Genomic DNA, 23380 nt, shown 5'->3' with positions numbered 1-23380 from the left:
CACACACACACACACATATATATATATATATATATATATATATATATATATATATATATATATATATATATATATTCAAAATCCCCATTTCTTTGTACCTTCGAACTCTACTGTAAAATGCTGTCCCCCAAGTACTGTATTAAGTGTATATCTGAGATCAAAGAAGTGAGTCCACAGTGTACAGTCGACTTCGATGATGGTCCTGGAAATAGAAAGAAACAAAAAAGTAAACTAAATCTATGCATATCGAGATTCGTGTCCACGATCGTCACGAACACTGCCGAAGACACGAACGTAAACTAGATGTCTCACAGTAGTTCAACTGACGAAGGTATAGTCATACCCCAGCTTGCCTACATACCCAGAGTCAAGTGTAACCATGTAGGGTAACCCAGATCTCTTTTCTTTCTCTCACCTCTCTTTATATTCACTTTTTCTTATCTATTCTCTTCAGGTATAGGTTAAGAACTGGTAACTGCAGGAAATCAACAAAGAAAAGTAATAAAGTCTATTGAAGTTAGAAAGAGTCATGAAAAGAAAAGTTATTCTTCACGTCACGCTATAAATAAAGATCAATATAGATGCATTACAGACTATATACAGCAGCTGGTCAACACCAACAACACGCGACCTTAACTTGTAACCCAGAGAGGAAAGCACTTTGGCCTCACAGGATGTACAAGTTTGTATCCCATTGAACGTAAGGACATAAATAATATGCTTTGTACCCAAAAAAATCGATTGCGACATCTGGTGCTAGAATGCGGCAAGAGAGGTGATGCTCTGTATCTAAACCGATCGATAGACTAATCTGATAGGATTTGAGCTATCTAATTCTATATGTATGAATGAACAACTCCTATTGTACATCATCTGTGTGTGTGTATGAAAAGATCAAGATAACAACACAACCAATTGGATTTATGGCCGGAAATACGCTGGCAAGAACGTAAACACTATACTCGAGAGTGATGCTTTGTGTAGAGGGACATTAACAAAGTAAAGGGGAGCATAAAACTAGAGCAGTGACTGACAGATAGCAAATGAATAAATAAAAAGATTTAGGACTAAGATTGCTCGTGTGGTGAAGGCCTTGAATGGTGGCGACCCGGGTATGACGTCACATGGCAACGGGCAGGTGTTTCTGTTTACAGGTGGTCCTGCTGGGTAGTTACCAGGAGTCGCAACCTAACTAACTCACAACCCTCAGAAACTTTTCCAATAAAGTATTCTAAAGTCATTCTCCTGATCCATGCAGTCTGAAGTGTATATGAATGATTCAGAAGATTCGGGGATGATACAAATGTCTCAAGAATCTTATAATTCACCTCAGTGAATCATAGCTGGTATCTACGTCAGAAAAAGAAGAAAAAAACTATTGAACATAATAATTCATGTTCTTACGTTGACGAACTTTTATATAGTGAAGTATGATCTACCCAAACCTTAAGCATTTATTAGGAAAATGGATAGAAATAAGTTTTGACATTTAGATAGAGGAATAAACTTTTACTCTTGGTTAAGTTGAGTGTGTAAACTGATGGAGGAAAACGGACCTATGTGTAAGTGGTGGTGGTGGTGGTGAGTGGGGGGGGGACGGGTGGTGGCGGTGCCAGCAGAGAGGCCCTCATGCTCAGTGATATCGTGGCGGTGTTGTCGTAAGGAAAGTTTTAGTACAGGAGGGGAAGTGTGCGCGTGTGTGTGTGCGTGTGTGTATCTCTCCTGTACACACCTCCTGATGTGGCCTCTGTTATATGGTGAACAAGGAGAGGTGAACATACGTTGTGATGTCGGTCGTGAGAACAACTCCATACACTAAGGTTCCGTGATGAAGAGCAGTTATCTCTGATGCGATGGATTACATGGAACATACACACGTGTCTTATGGTGACTCCAGGCAACACCGACGTGTGGAACACTGGAAGATATGGGCATGTGTTGCGGTGACGAGAGAATAATTACTCACATAGTGTTATTAAAGGGAAATCCTTTATGAATGGACACAGTAACTACTGACACAGAGATGAATGATGAAAAAAAATGCAAAACGGATTGAGTGAATCATGAAGAACAAATAAAAGGAATCTAATAGTCTTTCGGACGTTATTCCATGATCATCAGTAACTTAATCCTATACAAAGTGATGGAGACAGTTCACTCAAGGTGAACACTACGTTTCGTTCTCTTTCAGGGAAGGCCAAGCTGTCCCTCATTATAAGGATGGAACATGACACATTATACGTCCAAGGAAAGACCATGAACTGAGAGTCATTAAGGCCCAACCTTAATGACGTCGTTGCGGGGCAACGACTATCAAAAGGACATAAAATCTATGGCGGATAAAGACGGTAAAAGAACCGCTAGATCAAGTGAAAAATGATTTGGACGGGCTGGAAGGTGTCAGGGCTGAACATGTTCAGCTTTAAGGCATATGAACGATCCTAGATTCGGACAGATCGATAAACAGATTAATCTATATCCTAAAAGTTAGAAAAGCAATGCTAAAATTGCACCGATTAGATGATTGGTTTAAATGGATTATGATTACTGTGTATCGGCAAGTTTTTTGTTGCTCTGCATTACCAGCATTTGAACACTTTCTGAAAAATAAGACTTACATAGGACTTACATAAACTTGATACGTTCGTAGAGACATTAAGAACGTACAGTGAGGAAGGCAGCTGAGCCCAGGGACGCCTCAGTGTCTAATGAACCCCCACAGTGATCTCAGAGGCGATTCTCAAAATACAGTAAGCTGAATCTACAAATTCGTCCAAGATATCTTTAGTGGTATCTCACGAGCAAACAACAGAGGACATAAAGGGGCTCGATACTGTTAACGTTTGGTGAAATCCCGGTGTCGATTAAGGTATAACTGTTGACGGAATTGATCAAGACACCGTTGGCTAGACTGAACAAGACACTGTTGGCTTTATTGATCAACAGAGAGAGTGATATTGATCAAGGCGCCGTTGTAAGTATCAATCTAGACTACGTTGGCAATATTGATCAAAATAACCTTGAGCAGTAGGAACCATATGGACAGGAACGATATTGAACGGAGCATAATTAGTGACTTCTGGTTCATATCAACAACAGCAATATTCACCATATTGGCAACATATTGTTGTCTGCGGCATCGGTACCGGCAACACATATAGACCTCTGGACAACATGGACGAGGAAGATGAGGAACGGATTAGCAATTGTGGGACAGAGTGACAGTTCAGTCAGAAACAGTGACGCAGAAACTTCCCCTGAAACTTTACCAACTTTGAGGTAGAATTCGCCCTTTTTTATGCGAGTGTATGTTCTCCTTCGACTCGTGTCGTCTGGTACAGTAGCATGGGTGGCTGGTCCAGCAGCAGGGGTGTTCTCGTGTCGTCTGGCCCAGCAGCAACGGTGTCTGGGGTGTCGAAGGTCAAACACAGGTATCTATCAAAAAGTGTTGACTCGGTGTGTTTGGCTTGTGAGGGAGAATCCCTCTTCGTTTGGGTTTCCTCAGGTGCTTGTCTACAAGACCCTGTCCGAAACCTTGATTTAGTTCATTGTTAAGACTGTCTTACTGGAGAGAGAATAATGCCACAGGTCCAGCGTTGATGTAAATCCACAGTGTAAATTGATTTTGTGGAGATTGTCACAATAAATACTGAAACAACAAAGAATAAGAAAACAGTGTCTCTAAGAATAGAGTGGCATTAGTGCGGTACATTACGTCCTTGTGGTTATTACAGATCTTTCGCATCTTCTTGAAGAACACGCCACGGCAGAAGAACATGAAAAGATTTCTGCCATGAACAAATGTGATGATCTGTATACAAAGTGTGTGTCTGTGTTGTGAAGGGAATGAAACAGATGTGGCCGCAAAGGGCTAAGCCAGTGGTTCCCGGAACATTCAAATCAAAACCGATTGTTTATGAGTTCCGTTTTAACGTGCGATGTAAAAGAGTTTGAATATAACACTTAATCAGAGGCACTGAGAGGTCACTTCTTTCACATACTGGTAAGAATCATTAAGACCTCAATCATATCAATACTTTTGATTTTATGGAATATCCGACTTTTCCTCATACCTTCTCCACACCTTCAGTTACAACATATTTCGCTGGCAATCATCATGATTACTCTTGACACTTTTACTCCTGTAACAGTAGCTGTTAATTTTTTAAAGTGGTCTGGAGCCTTTTAAAGGTCTTGTATCCACTGTACGGTATCCTCAGACCTTTGAAGAGCTGATACTATTCCATGTAAGACACTCTAGGAACCTTCAAAAGATCTTATAATCATTTTGAAACATCTGAAGTCCTTCATTAGTTATCAAAACTTCTTTCAGGCAAGTTAAAGACTTTCGACTACTGTCATAGTCATTTTGAAGCATATCAGATACGCATATCGATACTTCATTAGCAAGCATAACTCCTGAGAGAGACCATAACACTCTGCGGCAGCTGTCATAACCTCTTGTAGCCGCCTCAGGATCCTTCAGCAGCTAACATAACCCAGTGAAACATCCCTGAAGTCCTTAGGCAAATACCATAACCCCCGTCAGAGTAGTAGCAGCTGCTTAAGCTTCTTCGAGGGGTACCAGAATCCTTCAGTCACAAGTGCCAAAAACGACCCACGATTCCCCATCCAGCACCATGTCTCGCCACCTGCAGATGCCAGAGGGCAAGAGGATCCACATGTACAGGAGTGGAGACACCTTCTACAAGGGCGTCTCCATGGTCGTTAATCCTAAGTACGTCAAGAACATCGACAATCTGCTCTCCGAAGTCACTACTAAGGTTAGTGGGGAAAGTGGTTGCAGCTTCTGTTTGGGAGTTCTACAACTTCCTGTTGTAAGCAGTAACAGTTGAAGTAATGGAATCGTATGAGTGAGAATCATCGAGTGTGAGAAGTGAAGGTTGTGAGAGAGTCATAAAGATAGAAGGGACTCCTGGAGTGAGAATTAAGCTTAATATATATATCATTATTGGAAATTAGTAACTTCATTAAATTCTTGAACTTACAGTTTTCATGATGGCTTCTATAATATGCATACCAGTACACCGTAAATCTTCCTTTATCATGTTATCACAATTTGCAATGGATTTTTTTCTGAACGTAAAATACTTCTCGTGAGATATAATCTAATTTGGCACAGATTAAATTCTTCCGCTAAATTTATAATCTTCGAGTCAGGATTTCCCAGGGCTGTTGGCCTACGGGTATTTGTTAGTCTTAGAATGTTTCTTTCCGAAATAGTAGTTGAACGATGGCATGACCTTTGACCTGGCCCTTAAGATTCAGGTAAAATGTAAGGTCTTGATAACCAAGGATCGTACCGCCGTGTTCAAGGGCTGTACCGCTGTGTTAAAGAGGTTAAGATTATTGGAATGAGTTTCAAATATCTATGTTCAATAACCTCCCCTAAATACTTGTAAAAATTCTCAGGGCAGAACTCAGTACTTAACCTAACCTACAGCCAACCAGACATACAGAAACCCACACTAAAGAATAATGTGAGAGTGCATGTTCAGGTATACAGACGGATATAAAAAAGATTAGATAGAGAGACAGGTGGTGGGGAGGACCAGGAGAGATGGTATCTCTCTTGGGGTTTTATCCCCATGTCATCTGATACCATCAGTAAACTATATATTAGTAAACAAAACAAATTTATTATTTCTCACAACTGAACTCGAGTATGTCGCCTCCACACCTTCATATGTGGCTTCTGTGGAGTTCGCTTGCTTTTCTGTATTTCAATTCTGCTGATCGCGTTCGCACATTCATGTGTGTGTGTGTGTGTGTGTGTGTGTGTGTGTGTGTGTGTGTGTGTGTGTTGGCTATGGCGTATGACCGTCAGTATATTTGCATGTTATCAGGTTTGCCACGTTGTATGCGTGTCTGTGGTTGTGTGTGTGTGTGTGTGTGTGTGTGTGTGTGTGTGTGTGTGTGTGTGTGTGTGTGTATGATCGTACTGTTGCTATTGTTGGTGTGTGTGTGTGTGTGTGTGTGTGTGTGTATGATCGTACTGTTGCTATTGTTGGAGAGGAAGGTAAACGACCCAGCTATTGATTTACAGCACCGACCAGAGGAGGAGGAGGAGACTGAGAGCTGCTGGGTGAAACATGACGGTGCTGGGAGGACGAACCTCAGGCCATGACAAACTAAATCGGGAGATGGTTTTGGACCAGGTTGTAAGTGAAGGTTGTAGGGAAATGATAATGAATGGAGATATTGTTTTGCTGAAATTTGTAAGGAGTGGCTGTAATGGAGAGAGAGAGAGAGAGAGAGAGAGAGAGAGAGAGAGAGAGAGAGAGAGAGAGAGAGAGAGAGAGAGAGAGAGAGAGAGAGAGAGAGGTTGTTTAGATGTTTGTAGAAGAGGTTTTAAGGGCATGTTGTGGACGGGGATTGTAATGAGAAGTTTAAAAAATTCTTGGGAAACGTTTTAAGGGAAAGTTATGCGAGAAGTCCAATAGCGATGTTGTGGGGAAAAGTTATGAAGGGAAGTTACAAGGTGAGACTGTGGGAAGAGCTTTTAGAAAGAGGTTGTAAGCTAGGTTATGGGTAAGTTGTAGGCGAGAGGTTGTAGAGAGTGGCTATAGGGGAAAGATGGAGAGGAGATAATTCATATGAGGGATTGTTGTAACTGGCGTTGTGTTAGGACTGGTTGTAGAGACTTACTCCAGGTGAAGTAGCAAGAGGAATGCTTAGAGGCAGGTTGTATGGCAAGCAGCAGAGAGTTGTAAGTGAAGGTTATACAGAGGGAGGTAGTAGTGATGGTTTTGCGCACAGGTTGTAGAGATGTACCGTGAAGGAAGAGTTACGGAGGGGAGCTGCCGTGAGAGTTATGACGGGCGGTGGGAATGTTATAGTGAAAGCTAATAGCATTCTGTTATTCAAGGAGGCGGAGGAGGATGTGTGGTGAGAAAACTGGAGTAGATAAGGTGACACAAGACACGTCGGAGACATACGCTGGACCACTGAAGCTTTCATACTGTGTCCTTTAGGGGGTAGTGAGGGGCTTGATGACGTACTAGATAATGAAGGAACGCGGACGACTCACCTTCCATCACTAACTAAGGTGTTCAGGATTGCGAGGAATCATAGGAGATATAGGTTTCTAAACTATAAGAGAGAAGGTTAGGAAGTCTGTCAGAGTCAGGGAAAAGAAGATGGATGTTTTGAGAAACATTGTCGTGTTGATGAAATGTGTGCCACTGGATAGACAACTTAAGGGAATTCTCATGAGTGTTTGTCCAACAGATCTGGCAGGAAGGTATCAAAGAATGTGCTGAAGGTGCTGAGGACAGCAGTTCATTGAAAAGAAAAATGTAGAAGGACTTTTCTTTTTCTCTTGAGTGACGGCAAAGCCATTAGTGTTCTTTGGTTAAGGCTGAGGCAGGGGAGGTGTTTCCTTTGATCATCTGGCAATTCCACGTCTAAAGAGAGGGAGAAGTTAGGTCATTAGAGGTAACAGAAGACGGATGTAGGATGTAGTGTCAGGATATTGCAGGGACAGGATACCTTACGAATGGGTGTAAACTGCAAAGGAACTGAAGGACTCTGTGAAGGAATCAGGAGGAGAGTGCACAGAAAGGCTGGCGAAGGAGAATGATAGTAATTGGAAAGTGGTGGTATATGAGAAGGAGTTAGAGATTGAAAAGGACTTAGGGATCGAGAAGGAGTGAACGATAAGAAAGGGGACAGAGATAGAGAAGGGGTTACAGATACAGAAAGAGTGAGATAACAGATATCTAGAAAGTATTTCTTCAAAAGCCAGGACAGTGGACGCTGAAATATCCGACAACGTGTGAATGGAAATGGAACAAGTAAATGAGATGAAAAGGAGAGAAGAACATGTTCACGAAGACGAAGTTTTACGATTTAGTCGTGCACTCAGCACTGGACAGAGAGAGAGAGAGAGAGAGAGAGAGAGAGAGAGAGAGAGAGAGAGAGAGAGAGAGAGAGAGAGAGAGAGAGAGAGAGAGAGAGAGAGAGAGAGAGAGAGAGAGAGAGAGAGAGAGAGAGAGAGAGAGGACATATATGGGGAGGAGATGGAATTGTTAGAAAAAAAAAAGAGCGTTGCAATTATGAGATGGTTCAGTATATAGAGGGAAATCTAACTGAAATGATAATGTGGTTGACACATATGAATGTGATGAAGATCAGAAAAATATGAAGCCGGACAGAGATGGAAGGAGTGAGTGGAGTGGACGGGGAAGGTGATGGCGTGTAGGAATGTATCGAGTTGCGTTGTGAGTGAGATGCATGATGGCCAGTCAGTAAGGGCAGCCTGCCTAGTGCTGGCAGAACTATACTGAACACACACACACACACACACACACACACACACACACACACACACACACACACACACACACACACACACACACAGGACTGAGAGGTTTAGGGACAGTCAGCAAAAGAACTAGACGAGGGGAACCTTCAATATCCATAGTTGTTACGACCACTGAGACGAACGGTAAGTGGGAAAAGTGTGTCCTCTTAAATGTCAAGACAGAGGAGCCGTCTCTCTCTCTCCCAGGGTGCCACGCTGTGGTGATCATATCTTCCATCCTCTCCACCACTGCACCTTCGTCTGGTGGAGGAATATCTTCGCCACTCCACATTCGTCTGGTGGAGGGACGTACATATGGTTAAAAAAAGTATCTTATCATTTTTTGTGTGATATGATGTGACAATACGGACGAAGGATTTTGAGAAATGCCTATTTGGTCTAGGCCTCACACTGGCAACGCTGCTTCCGAGATGTTGTCATGGATCGATTGCTAGAGACATTTCTTGTCATTCGCCTTATTGAATGTTATATCAATTTCATATCCCGATGGATATGACTATGTAGTGGGGCTGCAATGATTATTAGGAAATTTGTCTCAAATTTCAGCTCACCAACACCTACCGTCACCACACGAATCGAACTGATCAATTCGAAATTCATCGGAACTATCAGGGAAGATACTTTTTTTGCCATGTGTGCTTCAGCATATTGTCTGCCTGACGTACCACCACTTATCACTTCACTGAGTTACCTCATCTTGTCCTCTGGTTGAGGTAGCGCCCCTCATCATTTGGTTGAGGTACCGTCGAGCCCTTGCTGTCTGACCGAGCTACCCCATCCTCGCCTGGTTAGACAAATACCACACTATTTACCTTGTCAGCGGGCTGATTACCTCATCCTCTTGACTGTGCTGACACCAACCCTCTTTCCCGAGGGCTGGCTGACACTCTCCCCTCTCCCTCGCCTCTCTCCTGACACCACGCCAGCCTCTCTGGTCTGCTTGACTACTCATAATACCCCATGGCCTTCCCTCACACTCCAGCTAAGACACTTATCTCCCTCATACAGCCTGTCGCCTCATGGACGCCTGAGTGAGGACATAATTATGATGCCCTTACCAAGTTTTCATGGGCGTCGCTAGGTGTCCAAAGTTTTCCTTGGGATTTTTGGGTGTCCACAATTTTCCTGGGAAGCGCTGAGTGTCTCAGCCTTTTACAATGATACATCTACTAATTCTATAAGACTTTATAATATAATGACAAAAATTGCCAAAAAACAAGGCAATTTGTCTAACAACAACAATTCAACCAAAGCAACAGACAACAAATGCAGCAACAACCAAAAGGTGGACTATGAAAAGATTAACCAAAACAAATAAATTCCAAAACAGATACAACCACAAGACGTAAACCAAAGCGGCAACAACAGAACAACAACAACCCATCAACAAATAAGATGGCATGAAGCAAGTTTGTCTTTCTCTGTTCTGATCAGGAGTTCCATATCTCTCATCTTGATACTCATTACCTTACCTTCCCATCAACATGACCTTGATCAGGATATAACTTTCCCCAGACCATGTCGCCTGCATAAAAGAAAGACATCAACTGATGCAGTAGCAATCCAGATCAACATCAACCTCATCAACCAAGACAACCACAGGGCCAGCCACAACCATCCACCACCACCACCACCACACTAACTTCCCCGCCTCTCTCTCTCTCTCTCTCTCCCCACCACAGGTGGACCCGGTATGGGGTGCAGTCCGCAGCATCCACACCCCCAACACGGGCACCTCCATAGACGACCTTCAGCACCTCAGTCGCCAGGGTGTGTACGTGGCCGCCGGCCCCAGGGGGTTCATCAGCGTTCCCGGAGGGTGAGTCTTGTGGTACACTGCAGGTGTCGTGGTTTATGTTGCATGTTGTGGTTTATGTAAGCATGGTTGACTGTTGTGGTTTATTATACGTAGAACTGTTGGGTGTTGTAGTTTATGTAGGGAGGATGTGTCCCAGTGTTACTTTTAATGTAGGAAGGATGCGTCCCAGTGTTACGTTTTATATAGGATGACTAAACATTGTGCTTTAAGTGTACGGATTTGAGTGTAGAGTGATTCAGAGAGTGAGTGTACCATTGCAATCTGTCGATACTATGCGGAGCCAAAGCCTTTTTGTGTCTTAAGCGAGTGAAAGAATTGATAGATATACTGTTTATTGAGTATGATGTGAGTTTTATATATTGTATTCATGGTGAATGCAATTCATTCCATGAAATATGTTCTGTGTCTAATATACGATTAATGTTATGTGATTTTTGTGAAGCTGAAATGAATTTAACGTTACATAGAGAGGTGATGCAGCGTGTGGTGGCCGGGGGAGACATACAGGATCCTTTGGTTGTCTGATTTTTGAAATTATCTAAAACTAATTGATGAAACTGGGACGTCTCAGAGATCTAGTCTGGGTGTGACGTGTTTTCAGTCGTGTTTGAAAATCTCGGGTCATTGGTTCGAGATTCTGAATTGGTAAGAGACATTTCACTGCGAACTGTAGGTGACTTACCACTTTAGTGTCCGTCAACAGTGAACATAATACGTAAAAGAACACTGTTCGAATCAACAGTGAAGTTGTCACGGAATTGAAGGCAGTGTAACGGTGCCTTCACTGCTGCCCCTCCGTTGCTATTTGTCATTTGTGCTGAGCCGGGGGCGCGCCAGGCCACCTTCACCTACCTCACTGATGCAATCTTCACCCACCAGACGTTCATCAATATTCTCCGCCATGTCATCAATATGCAAATAATGCTCCAATATTTGCCCTGGTAGATAGAGTAGGTGATTAATGTGAGGAACTTGGTACCTGGTGTATAAATCGTTCGTATGGTAACCTCCTTTGTTGAATCTTTTCCTGTTTTTGTTATGGTAATACCAAGACAGCGGGGGTGAGGGCCCCTGGAAGCTGAAGAATGTCTTATGCTCACCTTGTGACGTGACAATATTGTGAGACGAGGAAAGTATGATTTGGGAATATTGTGGGCTGGAAATATCGTCAGTTGGGAATACTGTGCGTTGGGAATACTGTGAGCTTGAAACAGTATTAATGGGAAATCTATGAGTGTTTCATTTTTTTCACGTTATTTATGTTTCTAGTTTGAATGAACTGGTGGGAGAGAAGTCAAACATTTGTTCGTCTGAACTGTGGTGGGAACTCTGGTGAAGTTGATCGCCACGTTAGGGTGGATCACACGCCCAGTGTGACAGCTGGTCATGCTTGAGCAATCTAACACATACTCATTCTCGCTCATACTAGCTTACTTTCTCACTCACTCAACCTTCACACACACACACACACACACACACACACACACACACACACACACACGTGAAGCCAAAAATTACACGTTTCCACGAGAGAGAGAGAGAGAGAGAGAGAGAGAGAGAGAGAGAGAGAGAGAGAGAGAGAGAGAGAGAGAGAGAGAGAGAGAGAGAGAGCTCATCTTTAAAAGAAATCGATAAAATGACGAATTTCTTCTAATCTAACGTAAACCACAATCTTGAAGGCATTCGCTCGCTCCATCTGCGTAACTTCATTCACTCCATACACCGTACGTCATTCATTCCATATGCATAACTTCGTTCACTCTATACACCTAATCTCATTCACCCCACAAACCCTAACATCATTTGCGCCATACACCTAGTTTCAGTCATTCCACATACCTGACTTCTTTCACTCTACATACCTAACTTCAGTCACTCAGTATGCATAAATTCTTTCGCTCCATAAACCTAACTTCAGCAGAGCCCTTGTCCTGAATGCCGGTGATGCAGCCGTCCTAACTGTGGATATGTCTTTAGTATACGACAAATTTACGACCAATATATATATGTTCGGAGTGTTTGGCCAGGACGCCTGGCTGTTCTTATCTCTCATATGCAGGATGGGAAGGACGGCAGGGGATATGAGAGATGAGGGGAGGATGAGGAGACAGAAGGGATGAAGAGAAAGGAAGAATAGGACAGGGAGAAATGAGGGGCGTACTTATGGGAATGCATAGTGGAACAGATAACAGAAGGCCTGATGGTCCATGACAAGGTTATCTGCTGTAGGATAGTACGTGGGAAGAACAGATAACAGAAGACGTGGTGACCCCTGAGTTACACAGACAACTATGCACGGAGCGACATGTCCTATTAGCATGAGCTCCCAATGTGGTTATCTGTTATCTTGTTCGAGATTGTAGTAGAAACAGTATGACAAAGCAGAGATGTAGGTGTGTGTGTGGCTGGGATGTAGCGTGGGCAGCAGGTATGTGTGTGGGGCTGGGTTGTATCGTGGGTAGCAGGTACGTGTGTGGTATATGTGTGTAGGTGATAAGCTGTGGTGTGTTCATGTAGGATCCTGAGGTGTGGGATGTGTGGCCAGTGATATATTCTGCGTGAACATCAAGAGCAAGAACTGTTACCTTGCATCAGAGAATCACCAGGAACCTTGGTGACCCACACGCCTAGCTGGTGACCACAGCCCCAGCCACAGGTGTGTGTGTGTGTGTGTGTGTGTGTGTGTGTGTGTGTGTGTACCACCTTGCACAGGCAACCCCCACCAGGACCTTGGTCAAGCACTCGACCTGTTCTCAGGAGGCGGGTTGCTTGTCATGCTTGGTGGATGCCTGAGGTGATGATACCTCCACTTCACCTTGTTCGGTGACCTGGTATCCAAGCGATCACTATGTTGCCTCGTGTGCTTGCAAGGACTTGCCTGAACGTCTGGATAGTCGCCATTAGTTTTTTCGTCGTCTTGAGTGCTAGTCTGGGAGCTACAGTGTTAAGTACTCACTACAACGAGCATGTTAGGTACTAGGTGATCAGCCCAACGATACATTCAAGCATTAGTTACTCAAATGTTCACAACCTTGAGAGCTGTTTCACTTGACTTTGGCTTCAATGTCATTTTCTGTTCGTTGCTCTCTTAAAGTGTGCACGGCCCCCACTGTGATGTGCTGTATTGATGGAAACATTGTACTTTGCTGGTCACAAGAGCGTTCTTTCTCTTGTTCTGTTCTTCCTTTTTCCGTGTGTGAAAGATTCGTCTGGCACGAAAGTGGATTTTATGGGGTTATTAGACGAACTTCTGAAGTACGACAGGAGTTTATTGTTCATGAGATGATTTAATGATATCTTTGAAAGGGGAATACTAAAGGATACAGTTTAACGAAGTCCACAGTTTATGTACACCTTCCCCCTTCTCTCTCTCTCTCTCTCTCTCTCTCTCTCTCTCTCTCTCTCTCTCTCTCTCTCTCTCTCTCTCTCTCTCCACACAAGAACAACCACTACAAGAGGGACGTTACCGTACCCCCGATCATTAAAGACTCAAGTCCTGGAATCTACTCCTGATTTTGACCTTGAATTTTGACCTAGTTTTTGCGTTCAAGAAAAAAAGAAAAGTGAATGATTGAAATATAGAGTGAGAATGATGGAAAATATAATAGAGAATAGAGACAGAAAAAGCAAGGCAAGAAAATTAGAAGTTGTGAGGCAAAAGTCCTCTATCTTACAATAAGTCCAGTAAGACGGACAAGCAAGCATACAAGTAACTGCTCTGCTAAGCAACCATATCTTCAGACAAGCAAGCAAGCAATCGATGAAGATGACAGGCAGTCAACACAAGAGAGAGGCCGTTGTCAAAGCAATGAGCCAGCATGGCCGACGTAGCGGTAAAGGACACACCACAGCCACACGCCATCGCTCGCCAACTCGCTAAATTTAATGCATCTCGCCAAATCCAACAATGACTCACTCGCCAAGTCTAATGATGATAAGATGATAAGATGATCCCTATGGGTAGCCAATATAACATGCCTAAGGTTATAAAGAGAAGACGGAATCATTGCATTATTAACGAGTGGTGTTGAATAATTAACTGTGGAAGTGTGATGATCCTTGAAATCCGATAATTCGATATCTACCTATGAGCACTCTCCTGTTCAGGTTAATCTTTCTCTGGTTATGGATAACATGCATACTGGGTAATTCACCGTAATTAGGCCTCCTCATATTTACAGAATGACTTACCAAGAAGCAGTCGATAACTCAAAACAATCACCCGGTGTTACACTACATATACAGGCCACCCGCCCAGTGGATGCGACTGCCTTTCCAAGCGCTACAATTACCCCCGTGGAAGGGGGTCCAGACCACTCGATAATCCATCATAATCTCTCAGGAACTTGTATCATCACATAGGAATACGTCATGGACATCTGAGAACTCGGTATCATATCTAACACAATCGCTACGGGATCAATAAATTGCCGAGAACGTCTTGAAAACTACTCACAATAATCCTACAAATGGCTGTGAAAAACTTTGCTATGGAAATGCGCCAATACGTCCGAGTCACGTCATAGGTCTGCAACGGGACTTACAAAGTCGTCATGGCTACCAGCTGGTACGCTGGCCAAACAAGACCTAACCCTGACACGTATAGTTGTACCTGGAGAACAACAACACGAGGACCAGCACGAACGACCTACCAGTGACGCTCTTGATTCGTATCTAAGAAAGACTACGTCATGGGAGGTGGTGGAGGGGGGACGATGAGTGAGGGAAATGATCGCAGGGATAAGGGGACTTAGCGTGAAGGTAGCTGTTTTTTGAGGGAGGGGAGAACAGGACGTCTTAACAGGTATAAAAGGGTAATGGTCATTAGAGTAGTTGGTCAGAAGAGCGCGTGTTTTGTGGTAGTTCCACTGAGGGAGTTTAACGATGTTTGGGGTTAGTCTAATGTTGGAGGAAAACGTCTCGGTGCATCTAGGGTGTTGCCAGCGTCCAGGAGTGCAGGGGGAAGAGATGGAAGTGTGAAGTGTGATGGGTAGAAGTATGGAGGCAGGTGGGTTCTGGTGTGAAGAGAGGTGGAGGGAGTAATTTCTATGCGTTTTGCCGTCTGGAATGAAGAACAGAAGGTAGAAGTATAGAGGGAATTGGTCCCTGGAGTAGTGAGGAAATACAGAAGTGGAAGTGGGACTCGAGGAAGGAGGATATACGAGATGACACACTAATGTATGAAATATATGTATTAGTGTATGTCTAAAATACACCTGCTATTGCATCCTACGTTAATAAACCTTATGGGAGGTGACTCAATATATAAGACTCTTGTTCTGACGTTAGCGTGCGGCTGGGAGATATAGGGGAGAGGGGCGCAGAGAGAGAGAGAGAGAGAGAGAGAGAGAGAGAGAGAGAGAGAGAGAGAGAGAGAGAGAGAGAGAGAGAGAGAGAGAGAGAGAGAGAGAGAGAGAGAGAGAGTAGGTAGGTACTGTAGGCAAAGAAGATTACTCATAAGGACACACAACCTCTTGAGCTTACGCATGAAAAGTATTTTTTTTTCTCTATCTTCCTCTGTAGTGAGGGAGTTGAGATAGACATGCAACATAGATGTGTAATGCCTCTGTGTCTGTCATAACTTTCCCTAGATGGAGGTAGTGATGTCGTCATATATATCAAGAAAGGAAAGTCAAGGAAGGTGAGACGGAGTTGATAGAATATGGAAATGGCATGTATGGATGGCGCTCTGCCTCAACACAGTCTGGAATAGGACTGCTGGCCAGTGGGAGGACGTATGAGGGAGTTACGTTCCAGGAAATATTTGAGGAACTCCAGGCCTGTGATGAAATATAGCCTGGAGGTCGGTGGGGCTGGAAGGATGGGAGCTCCAGATATTTAGGGAGGACATGAACTGGGCAGACGACGGACGGAGGGGAGGGTGTGGGCTGATGGGAATCCTGGGATGCTGTCACGCCGCTGGTGCCTCGGGGGTATGTGAGGAGGAGAGGAAGACGTCAGCCTGAGGGGCGTGACGGGGTGCGTGTTGGGGAGGGCGGCGCGGGTGTTGTACCAGGCGTGGCTGGGCTTATAGAGAGAGAGAGAGAGAGAGAGAGAGAGAGAGAGAGAGAGAGAGAGAGAGAGAGAGAGAGAGAGAGAGAGAGAGAGAGAGGTAATTTTCAGTTTCATCTTTTGTCCTGGTCAGGGTTTCCATCCCTGGCTTGGCTCAGTGGTCAGCGATGGGCAACTTAATTGGTCATCATTACCAGCGGTCACATGTAGAGTACTGCGTCCTGAACATGTCCACACCGTTACAGGCATCCTGTTCTACCATCATTAAAGATATTATGAGCATCGAACTAATTGCGCGATCAGTCTTGGTGAAGGTTCACCAGCTGAGAAACTAGGATATATGAACACCCAACAAAAAAAAAAATATCTTTTCATATTTGTCGAAAACAATATGACACAACGGACGAAGAATCTTGACAAATGCTCTAGGATCTTGCCTCACGTTGGTAGCCCTGCTTTCCTTATGTAGATTTCTGAATGTGTGCAAAACAAACAACACAGTGCGAAATATACTATATGCATACGGTTGTAATTCATCTTATATATTTTGTTATATCTAGAGAAATGAATGATTATCCAAACTAGCTACCAAAATAATTGAGAAATCTGACTCGCAGTCGCGCTTAACAACCGTATCAAAGCAATAGGCTTCGTAATATTCATTGTGAAATACATTGGACGCAACCGTGAAGATAATTTCTTTGTTAAGTGTACAGTTTGTGTGAATACATATGCATATGGATATAGACTTTAACCGATATACTGGTATTCATAACTTCTGTAATTATAGTCTTAAACGAATTTCTCGGCATTTAGAACTTCTCTAATTAATGACTCTCTATGCTAACTGACCTTGTGAATGAGAGAACCAACCGCCAACACTTGGTGATCAGAGGGTTGAGAAATCATTTTCATCCATGTGAAGGTCAGTGCGTCTAGTGGTCTGATACAAGATGTAACTCTAACATCAACAGTTATTACATTCATGGTAATGATAACTCTTAAAGTGAAAAGAAAAGGTAATACAAAATGAAGCATATTTGTATCATGGCTTTGTTTAAAGCCTTGTGGATTCTCATTATCAAAGTTGAATCCTTTAAGTTTAAGATCATATTTTTACCAGTACATGAAACTTCTTGTGGCACGAAAGCCTTTGGGATTTAGTGTAACATTACGCCTCCATAACCTCACATGAAGACCTCTTTCCCAGGAGTTTTGCTGCAGACACTGGAAGGAATATTTCATGGAAGTTTAAAATTGCGTTATCCAGGTATTTTTGGTCTTGGGACTACTGAGCTTCAGACGAGAGTTCAAACGGGTCTTGGCTCCTGGACCTCACTAGTTCTGGATTCTGGAAAGATTTATGGGTTCTGGAATTTACGAGTTTATGGATGTTGGAAGAGGTTATGCCTCACGGAAGGGTAGTCATGGAAAGAAGGGTTGTGGCTTGTGATCATTACGGTGCAAGGAGGCCAAGAAATCTCGGGGTGAACTGTGCATGAATCTGATATTTATAGCACACTGGACCGGTTGAGACTGGAAAGGGAGGAGTGAGTGGGAGGAGGAGAGTGAGGGGTCACATACGTGGACGATCATTAGTGGGGCGAGTGAGGTCGAGAGAGGTCGTGGATGATGTAGGCAATTACGGGAACTGAGAAACTATAATTAAAAAAGAATGCACAGAAGTTAGGGGGAAAAATTCAATTTCTCTCTCTCTCTCTCTCTCTCTCTCTCTCTCTCTCTCTCTCTCTCTCTCTCTCTCTCTCTCTCTCTCTCTCTCTCTCTCTCTCTCTCTCTCTCTCTCTCTCTCTCTCAGTTCAGTTCATTGCAGTCTGGTTGAAAGTCACTGTGTCCCAGCAACCCAATTTCATGTTATTAACTCCTCAGTAAGTAACATTGGTGGCAGTCTCCCCCCCTCCCTTCCCCCTTACTTCCAAGAGTGGTGTTGGGAGGAATGAAGAAAGTCTTGCCTGTGCGGGAGTCACGATTGTATGTCTGCATATCCTTGACCCTTGACCTTTTGACCTTGCAGTCAATAGAGACTCACCTCAGGCCACAGGTAATAACACCTGAGTGAGCCTAATTGGAAATTTCATCCAGACCAGAATGTGAGGCCACACCCTCACATTGCACCTTGCTTCTCTTCCTCCACTGAATATTCCTGACCTGTCTGAGGTAACCTCTCCTAATGTCTTCTGATATTTGCCATCTGACGATATTCTATACTCGATCTTCCATCGACCTCTCACCTCTGATGAATACCTCCAGGGAAGTGCTCCTTGTTTGCAAGTTCTCGGGTCTGTGTAAGTTCCTCACGGTTGCAAAACATGGAACTTTGTGTGGTCATCACTGGTCTTCCGTCCGTGTCTTAACTCTACCCACCAAGTGTCTTCGTGAGGAGCTGAGGTGTTACTTCATGGCTCTCATTTAGAGCAATTAATAAGAGAAATCTCCACACGAAACTGGAAAAGAAAGAAGCTCTATATTTAGGGACAGACGATTAACTCATCAGCAATTAGCGAAGGTGGAGTTGAGCGGTTAATTACTCATTAATCAGCTAAAAGTATGAACAAATGACTTGTATATGAGTATTTCAATCGAGAGGTGAGGATACAGATATTTTCGTAGCCAGATTGAAAAAGTTATGTACCGTTTTCTGAAGTCTTAACAGGAAGGGAAACTGTATTTGTCATGTATCGAGAGTCTATGATCCATTGAATTATTGCAGCACATCTTCATATTTCATATACAAATGGTATTAACTGGTCTGTTTGAACAATATTTTGCTGGTTTATGTAAAAAGGAAAATGAAAGATTTTTCAGGATTTAGATAAATGATAATTGTAAAATAAAGATTTGAGAAAAACATGGAGAAGCTCATTATATTTTCAGTTAACGCTCTTTATTTTTATTTGCCTATTGTCTCTTCATGGGTTCGATGATATGTCTCCAAACCAAACGTTTTTAAAATATATAAATCAACCATTAGATTCTTCCATCAGTTCTGTTGCTGTGAGTCTGTCTACCAACAACATTACAGAATTTGGGAAACTATGAACCCTGGCTTTAGATATGATCTCATAAAAGTCTCCCAGTGTCTCACAGTCTTCGTCTCATAGTGTTCGTCTCACAGTGTTCGTCTCATAGTGTTCGTCTCACAGTGTTCGTCTTATAGTGTTCGTCTCACAGTGTTCGTCTCATAGTGTTCGTCTCACAGTGTTCGTCTCATAGTGTTCGTCTCACAGTGTTCGTCTTATAGTGTTCGTCTCACAGTGTTCGTCTCATAGTGTTCGTCTCACAGTGTTCGTCTCATAGTGTTCGTCTCACAGTGTTCGCCTCTTAGTGTTCGTCTCACAGTGTTCGTCACATAGTGTTCGTCTCACAGTGTTCGTCTCATTGTGTTCGTCTCACAGTGTTCGTCTCATAGTGTTCGTCTCACAGTGTTCGTCTCATAGTGTTCGTCTCACAGTGTTCGTCTCATTGTGTTCGTCTCACAGTCTTCGTCTCATAGTGTTCGTCTCACAGAGTTCGAAATGACACCCAGAATATTTTCTCCGCCACTGTGCTCAATTTTCGGCCTCGGTGGGCTTAAATGATCTCATTAATCATCATTAGTGAGAATTTCTTCCTGAACTGTGAATAGTTCTCTTTCTAATATTCTAATATTTCTTCTCTTGATCTCACTTTCTTCTCGTAGCACAGAGAACGAACACACACACACACACACACACACACACACACACACCAGGCCAGGAGAGGTGTGCTGGGTTCACCCTCACAATAGGATGACTTATAATGCCTCACTGGGTCCCTTTGTGTGTGTTTGTTCGTGTGTTCAGTAATAGCGGGTACCTGGTAGTTACCAGGTGTTAATTTAAGATAATTAGATTCATTGTATGTGAGGTAATTAAATGAAGCAACATTGTACAGCCAGTTTATAGTACTATAAATCAGCGAGGTGCAATTACCTTTGATACAATTTGGAGTGAAATAATCAATTGGAAATGAACAAATAGGAGAGGGATCATGTTCCTATTTCTATATACGTACATTATGATGAATTGTTTAATTCGTTTTATCTATTGATTCTCACCTTTGTGTGGAAGGTCTTCCTCTTTCATGAACTTACGGTTAAACAAAGTCACCCTCTGTTTTCGGATATAACAAAGTCTTCTGATGTTGTGATCTTGCGATATAACAAAGTCTTCCTTGCAAGACGTGCATGACAGACTCGAGGCTGATTGTAAGCTAATGATATGACTTGAGTCTGACATTCAGCTTCTGACATGACCCAAATTCTGACGTGAATCTTCTGACATGACTCAGCATCCACGGTGATGACATGACTCCGATTCTGCAGCTAAGCTTACTGTATGACCCCTGAGTCTACTCTCAAGCTGCAAACCTCGACACAACACCCAGAACTTTTAAGCTTCGAAACTAATAATTAGTCGAGCCATTTCAAGTTTCCTCCTCATTAAAACTTTCAGCGTAAGTTTTTTCCTTTGATGCTTTATATATTTTTTTTCTTGAAGTCCAGGGAGTAATACGCTGCTGCTCTGGGATTTGTGATTAGCCAGTCAGTGTTAATGATCCCAGCGCGGGGAGAGAAGAGTATTCAAGACGTCTCGGTGTAGATCTCATTTCACTTATGTTGTTGATTGATTCATTTATACAATTCTTGTCTTGCTTTGAGACGTAGGGCTTGTATAAGTATCCCTGATGAGGTAAATGGCCTGCTCAACCATACATAAGTATATCTAAGGAACAGTTGACATAAAAAGACATCCTGAACTTTTCCTATCAAGAACTGGGTAGATCGCTGGTCCTGGGATGGACGCACGCCTGGCCAGATTCCCCATTCACAGTGATCAGCCTAAACTCACTGACGTAAACTTTCCTGGAGAACAAGTTTACAGCTCCAGAATGTAGACTACGTTCCAGCTGGTGATGGCAGCTGGCAAAATTGTCCAATGCGACTTTATGTTGTTGTAAAGGTAACTAGTAAACACACCAGAGAAGATAAAAAGCGATGGGCCACATATCTCATGTTGACCTTACCATATCTCATGTTGACCTTACCATATCTCATGTTGACCTTACCATATCTCATGTTGACCTTTATTGTACCTGTATCTGCCTCTCTGCTGCTGTTTGTATAAACTTTATTCTTAAGATTTTACGTAAAAAATACAAATGATTTCAAAAAATTTAATCAACGCATCTAACAAGATTTTTTTATCGTGATTTTCATATATATATATATATATATATATATATATATATATATATATATATATATATATATATATATATATATATATATATATATGCCTTGCAGCTGTTCCAGAGTTCATTCAGGAGTAGAGAAAGCTGTGGAGGAGTTTCCTACCCAAGGGAGGGTCGCAGGCCGACAGAAAACAGCCATTACAATCGCCATTCATCCCTTGAATACACCAAAAGGCTATTCATAAGGTTGCCTCCGTGTGAGCTCTCGCCTCACTGCTGGAGTACAGGTGCTCAGCATACGGGATGGGACTACAGGGAGACAGCCTAGCCAGCCTCCTAGCCAGCCAGCCTAGCCAGGCAGCATCAGGGTGTAGGAGGGCGATGGTGTCCGGGTCTGTGATCTCATTCCATCTTCCAGTGTGAGGACTTGCTCCTCCTGCTTGGTGCGGTTGATGAAGACACGAGAGGCTTTTCCGATGAGCTGAAAATTGGTGATTAGTCTGTGACTAATTACATGGACACATCCTGTCCATAAACCTACTAATATATATATATGATATGATGTAAAACACACACACACACACACACACACACACACACACACACACACACACATATATATATATATATATATATATATATATATATATGTATATATATATATATATATATATATATATATATATATATATATATATATATATATATATATATATATATATATATACATGTGTGTGTGTGTGTGTGTGTGTGTGTGTGTGTGTGTGTGTGTATAAAACGGTCCATGATCAAACTACTTCCTTCTGTATCAAAGTCGTCCCTCATATAACACGTCTTGTCTATATTACAGGTATGAGAACATTGGTAAACCTGGAAATAAGAAGAAACAGACGACCCCACCCAAGGTCAGTGTTGCCACTATCCCTGTAAACAAGGCTAGTCTGTGTTGCCACTATCCCTGTAAACAAAGTGTGTCAGTATTGCCACTATTCCTGCAAACAAGTCTCTTAATCTTATCATCCCAACAGTAAACAATTTACCACTAATGTAAACATTATAATGATAATAATGATAATGATGATAATGATAATGATAGCTGTAACAAATACAATGATGAAATACATCAGCGATATATATATATATATATATATATATATATATATATATATATATATATATATATATATATATATATATATATATATATATATATATATATATATATATATATATATCCTGAACACAAAAATAACTACATATAGAAGCACACACACACACACACACACACACACAATAGATCATCCGGGACACAATCAGGTATGACCACTGCGTTGTCAAGATGTGGAGGTCAAGCACAAGGTCCATCCTTCAAGTTCTTGCTTCCTTTTCATAACCTTTATGAATGCTGGTGGCATAGCATGGTGTTAACCCTAACGAGGTGATTACGATGAGGGTGTGGAAAGCCTCGTTACGGGGCCATTACTGACAGTTGTGGCAGATCTTGAAGGGTCATTTATTGAAGAGAGATTTATTTTTGTGCCGTGTAACATACGTCCTTATGTCATTCAACTTCATCAAACGATTACGTATATATATATATATATATATATATATATATATATATATATATATATATATATATATATATATATATATATATGCGTTTCTATATGGTTTTAGTTCATGTATTTGTGTATGAATATGTCATATCTTTCTTTGTATAACTCTTGCTGCAGAAACTTGTATGTCAACATTAGTAAAGCAAAAAAGAATAAAGAATAAAAAACCTAGAGTTTATCATAAGAAGAACCTTAACCCACATGTTTAGGGACGCTGGTGCTTGGGGCCACTGTATCTAGAACCCATTATTATGTTCGTGCCTGATCGTGCCTGGAATCCAGCGTGTCTGGAAGACGTGTGTTGGGAACCCCGTCTCTGAAGCCACAGTGTCTGCTGTCCCTCACACACTGGCT

General features: G+C 42.4%; 1 protein-coding gene across 1 annotated transcript in view; it reads left to right on the top strand.

Moving 5' to 3' along the window:
* Window positions 1-1633: 1633 nt before the first annotated feature.
* Window positions 1634-23380, top strand: part of LOC139755851 (uncharacterized) — a 33589-nt gene continuing 11842 nt past the window's right edge. The window contains exons 1-3 of the mRNA XM_071674469.1: window positions 1634-4784; window positions 10030-10166; window positions 22258-22312. Of these exons, the coding sequence (XP_071530570.1) occupies window positions 4641-4784; window positions 10030-10166; window positions 22258-22312 (336 nt within the window). The 5' untranslated portion in view covers window positions 1634-4640. The remainder of the gene's footprint in view (window positions 4785-10029; window positions 10167-22257; window positions 22313-23380) is intronic.

This window comes from Panulirus ornatus, chromosome 20 (genome assembly GCF_036320965.1).
Source record: "Panulirus ornatus isolate Po-2019 chromosome 20, ASM3632096v1, whole genome shotgun sequence".
Classification (NCBI taxonomy): Eukaryota; Metazoa; Arthropoda; class Malacostraca; order Decapoda; family Palinuridae; genus Panulirus; species Panulirus ornatus.
This window is presented reverse-complemented; position numbering and strand designations above follow the sequence as displayed.